Here is a 7,226-nt window from a genome sequence, read left to right on the forward strand (position 1 = left end):
AACTTGAAGACAACATGAAGATAGAATTTCCATTTTTGATTGAGAAGCAAAAGTCCCAGCAAATTCAGCGCTAAGTGGGCGAAAAACAAACTTTTTTTTGTATTCTTTTTTCCATATTGTTTTCAAATATATTTCCTTATATATGCAATGCAACATCTCATTAACATCCAACTTAAGCTAGGCAAAAAAAATTTAACTTAAATTACGATAAAAAAAAGACGACAAAAAAAAAGTTAGTTCGTTTCTTCTTGAACAGTTTCGAAGAACTTGGTTAGTTTTGGTTTAGAGCACTAAGTGGACTAAGCTACCGTTAAGCTATATACAGGTGGTTGGTTACTCAAGGGGGAGGGGGAAGGGGTTTTGTTATTTTCGGCTGTAGTCTGGCAACGCTGTTTTGTATTAAATGCCCGCCACAGTGCTGGCAGCATCCGATTTGGGCGTATGCGCCTCCCACCAGTCAATGGCATCGATCATGCTCTCATCGGATAGACAGACGCTGGCATTGTTTGTCGTCGGATCCTGCAGGACATCGGTGAACTCCTTTTTAAAGCTGGGCAGGCCAACAACAACATTGTCATAGAACGAGGCCGTTTCCTGATCATAGAACGGCGGCAGCACCGACGCAGCGCAGAGCAATTGTTGCTGTTGTTGCTGTTGTTGTTGCTGATAGTTGTTGCGGTTGATTGCTGGCGGGGAGCTGCTGCTGTTGCTGTTGTTGTTGTTGTTGCTGGTGACATGCACAAAATCGCCCTCGCTGTATTCCTGTTTGATCAGTTGTTGTTGTTGTTGCCGCTGTCGTTGCTGTTGTGCGGCACACGCCTGCAACAAGAGTTCATTAGCAACGGCAACGGCGACAGGTGAAACTGCAACTGCAGCGGCAGCGGCAGCGGCTTCGCTTGGTGGTTGATGCATTGATGAACTGCCTCGTGTTGTTGTTGTTGTTGCTGTTGCCGGCGATGTGCTGCGACTGGTTGTTGTTGCTGCTGTTGTTGTTGCTGTTGGCACGGGCGATCGCGATAAATTTGAGCTGAATTTTACACATTCACCGTTGCTTGGGGCAGCTGGCGCAGCTGCAGCAATTGTTGGACTGTTGCTCAGGCAATTTGTGTCAATTAATGCATTAAAATGCTCCTCATCCTCCAGACTTGAGCTATCCTGCTGCAGCATATCCGGCGTTAGCAGCTGATAGGTGCTCGTGCCGGGTATTCTCACATACTGCAGTCCGTTCAGCGTCGTCACATTTGGCAGCAGCAGCTCCTCCGGCAATTGTTGCTGCTGCTGCTGCTGTAGCAGCAGCGACTGCTGCTGCGATTGTGACTGCGTCTGCTGCTCCTGGATGCACATGCTATCGTCCAGCTCATAGTTGCTCAGCGAATCATCGAAATGCTCGTCGAGGCCATCAAATTCATCCTTGATAAACATGAAGCTATCATCGCCGCTAGATGAACTATTCGAATTGCAGCCAGCGGCAGCAGCAGCCGCCGCAGCCGCCGACAGCGGCGGAAAATCGAAACCCAATAAACGCTCCAGACTGCGTATATATTCGACGGCCATGCGCAGAGTTTCCACCTTGGATAGCTTTTTGCTGGCGCCACGTCCGGCGCCCTGCGCCTCAAACGCCTCCGACACCTCGTCGGGTATGCGTTCGCGCAGCGCCGCAAAGCCATTGTTCACCTGCTTGACCCGATTGCGTTCCCGGGCATTGCGACGCGCCACAGCCTGCGGCAGCGGCAGTCCCTTGCGTCCCGGTGTGCCCGTCGCACCGGCTCGCTGCACCAGCTCCGCCAGGCACTTGGCCACGGGCAGCTGCTGCTGCTGCTGCTGCTCCAGCGTTGTCGACTGTTGGCTTTGGCTTTGGCTTTGCTTTGGCTGCTTTTTGGTTAGTTTGCTGCGTTTGGCACTGTTCACGGCGGCTGCGTTGCCAGCTCCAAATGGCTTATTCTCGATGTTTTGGCATCTGGATTCGCCCAGCGGCCGCTTTCGGTTCAACGCTGTGCCCGCTGTTGTCGTTGCTGTAGCTGTTGCTGTTGCCGCTGCTGCTGCGGCACCGAGCATGCCGAAATCCTTGATCTTGCGTATAATTGTATTCTGATTGCTAATGTGCTGCTGGAGCGCATTGGCGCCGCTCTCGCTGAGCACATTGTTCACGGTGATTTTGGTGAATGCCTTGCTGCTGCCGCCCAATGGGGTTACAGCCGCCGAACGGGCGCTGCTCTTAAGCTGGTTGCTGGCGGCATTCTCCTTGCTGTTGCCACCGCCGCCGCTGCCGCCGCTGCTGCTGCTGTTGTTTTTGGGCGGCGGCGATGGGCTGAAGCTGAGTGCAGCCATTGATGTGGCGCCGCTTCCAAGTCTCCACACACGGACAGTCTGGACCCCCAAAACTCGCGCGCTCCCGCTGTCTCTCCCTCTCTTTATATATATAAATATATATATATATATATATATATATATATATATATGCTTGCGTGACGTTGTCGTCGTTCTGCGCCTGGCGACTGCTCGTTGCCAACTGACTGGTCTATGGACTTGGCTGTGGTTCGAGGCTTCTGTTCTGGACTTGCTTGGTGTATTAGGTCCTTACGGCAGGACAGCTGCTAGCGTTCTGTGTCGCGTGCCCGACCAGAAATGTCATGGGGCGTCTCTTCTGTGGACGTTGTTGCCGTTGGCAGCGGCGGCAGCGGCGGCGACAGCGGCAGCGGCGGTGGCAGCGCTGCCAACAGGAAATGACTTCGTTGACTGATGGCGCACACAATGTACAATACAAAAAAAAAAAAAAAAAAAAAAAAGCAGCAGCAGCAGCAGCAGAAAAAAAAATTATAACGTATCCTTCGGGTATCCTACGCTGCCGCAGCGCCTGCGTCTGCCGCTTATGTAAAACATAATGAAATGAAAACAACAAACGGCATTTATTTCACACACACACACACACACGCACAAACGGGCACACACACATGACTTTTCATCCCCTAGGTATTGGGTGTCCCTGCGCTGGCTGTGCCCATTCCCTCGATCCACACACACACTCGCGCACACACCTCAGTCAGTTGGTCTGTCAGTTTCGGCTTTTGGGAAAACTAACATCTGATCGCAATGAGCTCCTGCGCCAGCGCCTGCGCCTGTCCCTGTGCCTGCTCAACCTCGCCTGGCTACAGCGCCTGCTCCTAACTCCAGCTCTACTCTTATGCACCTTTTAGGGTTGGTTTTTGCTGCCCAAGTTTTGCGCCTTTACATAACCATAACGCGTCCTCTCAGTGTGTGCGTGCATGTTTATATACCGCCCCTTCGCCTATGTAAACAGCATTATTATATTAAGCTCTGTCAGCCCTGGTCACCAATTCTTTCCCATATGCCACAGCATAGCCACATCCAAGCGCCAGACAGGGACAGAGAGAGAGAGAGAGAGATAGCGGGCACTGCATGGAAGCGGTGCCGAGCACCTTGGTTCCCACACAGGCGCATAGATCACCTTATGTTCAAGTTTATATAAATATATATATTTACAGGCACATGAACCTATTCACAAGCAGATCAGTCCATATATTGAATACATGCATATATTTTATTTAAAACTTTTTCTGCCTTCACGTTTTCTTCTTTCAGCTTTGATATTTAAGTGCACACGTTTTCATATAAAAACTTTTGTTATTGTGTTTCTTGTTCACAACACAAACTTATTTTCCCGATTTTAAACTCATGTCCTTATGGTTCTTAGCGTTAAACTTATTTCAGAACTTTATTACGTTATTTGTGCTTTCTTAAGTCTAAATCCATTTGGTTTGCTAAACATTTTGCCTACTAAAAATTTCCTCGTTAAGTTTATATTATCTAATCATCTCAATTTAAGTGCCAAATTATTCTAGAGGCCAAACCATGAAGAAAAAACCTAGCCGCGAGAAAATCGGTTGAGTTTTGACCGATTTATGGGATTATGTAGTTTTGACCCATGTCTATATGAGGATTGATCTAAGTCCAGGGTAAAAGTTGACATGAATTTGGACCAAAAATAATGTTCCCAGATTTAAATGCCAAATTATTCTAGAGGCCAAACCATGAAGAAAAAACCTAACCGCGAGAAAATCTGTTGAGTTTTGACCGAGTTATGGGATTAGGTAGTTTTGACCCATGTCTATATGAGGATTGATCCAAGTCCAGGGTATAAGTTGACATGAATTTGGACCAAAAATAATGTTCCCAGATTTAAATGCCAAATTATTCTAGAGGCCAAACTTGAAGAAAAAACTTAACCGCGAGAAAATCGGTTGAGTTTTGACCGATTTATGGGATTGGGAAGTTTTGACCCATGTCTATATGAGGATTGATCCAAGTCCAGGGTATAAGTTGACATGAATTTGGACAAAAAATAATGTTCCCTGATTTAAATGCCAAATTATTCTAGAGGCCAAACCATGAAGAAAGGAAAAAACTGACCCCATAAAGTGTATATATTCTTGATCAGCATAAACAGCCGAGTCGATCTAGCCAGGTCGGCCTGTCTGTCCGTCCGTCCGTCCGTCCGTCCGTCCGTCCGTCCGGCTGTCCGTCTGTCCGTCTGTCTGTATGTATGAACGCAAGGATCTCAGAACCTATAAGAGCTAGAGACTTGAAATTTTAGCTGTAGTGCCTCCTAGTCCCCGCGCAGATCGAGCTTGTCCCGATATTCGATACCTTGTCCCGTTTCCAAGTAATCGATAAAAATCGATATCGAAATCCTGTTTTTTGCTCAATTTTGGTAAGTGGTATATTTATTCCATGGCAGCTCTTTAAGCTTTTATATTGCAATCCAGCAATTCCTTCCAGAATTTTCATTCCAGAAGCTAGTTTCCTGTTACACTTTTTTAGTGGCTTGCATTTAGAACTTTCATTCCAATAGATTTTCTTTTAGAGCTTTTATTCCAGTATACCTATTCCATGAAAACTCTGAGCTTTTTTATTGCAATCAAGCAATTCCTTTCAGACGTTTCTTTCCAGAAGCTACTTTCCAGCAGCACTCTTCCAGTTGCTTCCATTTAGAACTTCCAATAGATTTTTCCATGGAAGTTCATTAGCTTCCCTAAGCTTTTGCTGTCCTTTTTCTCCCCACAAATAAAGCTCTTCGTTCGCATTTTCTCTTTGAACTTCAGATTGTGTGCCTGGAAAATGTTTTTTCCTTGCCCATTGAAGACGTCAAGTCGACGTAACTTTTCCACTTAATCACTTAGGTGCATAGCCATTGTTTGAGATTTTTCAGCTCCGTGGGACTTTTACGCTTGTCGCCTTCAAAATTGGCATTCTCTTCACGTGCGAAAGGAGGAGGAACTGTTGCGGGCCCCTCGGTCCTTCGGCCGTTCGGTTGTGTGTGCTCGATGCACTTTCTACCCCCTAACTGGGCAGGGGTGTGCACGATCATAATTCTTAATCATTGCAGACATTTGTCTTCTTCTGTGCGAAATCATTTGCCAATTGTTGAGCTAATTAAAAAAACGAAAAAAGAAAGAAGACTGCGAATCTTGAGTTAAGTTTACTTCGATCTTCAATTTGTATGGTCTATAAATTGTAATTAAAATTGACAGAGCTAAATTCTGGGTCGACTATTGAATATTGGATGGCCAATTAGGGTGCTGTGCCTCTGTGGGAAAATGCACAAAATATTCCTGAAGATGGAAACTAGTTTGAATTATTTCGGAATTCGGTGATCTATGCCATGTACCGATAGTCTAAACCAAGGGCATGCTACAGTTGTTGTTGTTGTTGTTGTTGTTGATTTTTTTCGGCGCTTTTTTTGTTCGCTTTGCCAGGTAGTTGAGCATAGACCTGAAACCCAGCATGAGTGTGCGCGAGTGTGTGTGTGTGAGTGTGTGTGTGTGTACTTGCTACACAATTTATAAACTTGAGTTCACTTGAAAAGTTCAAGGAAACGTCTTACGTAGCTAAAGCACAAGAGCCAGAGCATAAGGATGAGGACTACCGGTTTGCCCAGGCACAGGCCCTGCTGCTAGGCCTTTCAGTTAGGTCCTTTTTCGTATGCATACCCTAACCATAAAGTCTTTTTTGGTTTTGTGATCAAATATGCCACAAATTGTTGTGCTTGTTTTTTATGATTTTTATATGAACAAAAAGTCAGGCTAACTCGCTAGATTAAATCTATTTTTGACTGTTCCTAATGAACTCGACGCCGACTCGAGCTATTCTGATAAAAAGCCTCTTTCTGATGTAGTCGAATTCCGACGGATCGGCTAACTATATTATGTAGCTGTCATAGAAAAGATCGGTCGAAACTAAGGCCTTGATTTACTTCTTTTTCAAGCTCAAAATTTAAAATTAATTAAATGTGCCAACATTTCTTGTAGTATATCTTCTATCAGAACAATCGATCGAAAATTTAAATTAAAATGAAATTATATGGAAATTAAAGAACTATATCTGATTGAATCTGTGAAAGTCTTTAAATATTTTTTTTACTTTTTTTTGGCATTGATTAATTTGGACATTTTCTAGAGGTTTTGTTTTAATTTTTTTAAATTATATTTGTTTTTTGAACCCTTTGAGTATGGTTCATTACATTTCATAATATTTATTTGGTTTTATTACATTTAATTTTTATTAATTAAAAAATTATTATTATTGTTTGGTTCTTGAAATTAAATTAAATTTCTTATTTTATAATAATTATTTTTTATTTATAAGTAAGGTGAATTGTTATTAGTTTTGAAAAATTGTGGTGTGGAAAACTGAGTTTCCAGAAATTAAAACCCACCGCAAATCAAAAGGGAAACCGAAGCATTCAATTTATCAAGAACTTAATGCTGCTCTCAACATGACTTGACTTGATTTTATTTCCCATAACATTTGACATATTGCCAGAGTAAGGGTATTTTCACTGCGATCACACACAGCTCGCTGGTTGTTTTTCTTGTTTTTTTTTGAAAAGGAGTCAACAGTTGTGTGTGTGCTCCGGATCGCTTTTGTTGTTGAGAACGCTTTGACTTGGTTGCGTCCCACTTTGCCGTCGCCGTCAACGCGACACGCCTTTGCCGGCTAAAGTTGGGCTATATGTATATGTGAAGGATTCTTTCTATGTGCATATCCTTTGAAGGTTGAAGGATATTTACCTATGTGCTGTGCTTTATGCGAGCGAGTCAAGTAGCGGTCGCCTTGGGCACTATCAAAAAATTATAATAATACAAAACTAAAGAAAGCTGTTGATGATGATGTGGATGATGATCACATTTGGTGTTGATGATGATCAG

The 7,226-nt window shown here is 44.0% G+C and overlaps 1 protein-coding gene across 1 annotated transcript; it reads right to left on the reverse strand.

Annotated features, from left to right (window-relative positions):
• Positions 1 to 399: 399 nt before the first annotated feature.
• On the reverse strand, positions 400 to 2,328 carry ase (asense). Its single transcript, XM_064682670.1, has 2 exons — positions 2,259 to 2,328; positions 400 to 2,183 (listed from the first exon to the last, which is right to left on the reverse strand). Exons 1-2 carry the CDS (start codon positions 2,326 to 2,328, stop codon positions 400 to 402), a joined length of 1,854 nt encoding a protein of 617 aa, XP_064538740.1.
• Between the last annotated feature and the right edge of the window lie 4,898 nt (positions 2,329 to 7,226).

Source organism: Drosophila montana, unplaced genomic scaffold (assembly GCF_035044405.1).
Source record: "Drosophila montana isolate Dmon_TW-CO22-7 unplaced genomic scaffold, ASM3504440v1 contig_2482_1, whole genome shotgun sequence".
NCBI lineage: Eukaryota > Metazoa > Arthropoda > Insecta > Diptera > Drosophilidae > Drosophila > Drosophila montana.

Coding starts and splice junctions, on each gene's coding strand:
- ase (XM_064682670.1), bottom strand. CDS start 2,328: ATGGCTGCACTCAGCTTCAGCCCATCGCCGCCGCCCAAAAACAACAGC. Junction 2,184..2,258: donor CAGCAGCGGCGGCAGCGGCG/GCGGTGGCAACA, acceptor CTGTAACCCCAT/TGGGCGGCAGCAGCAAGGCA.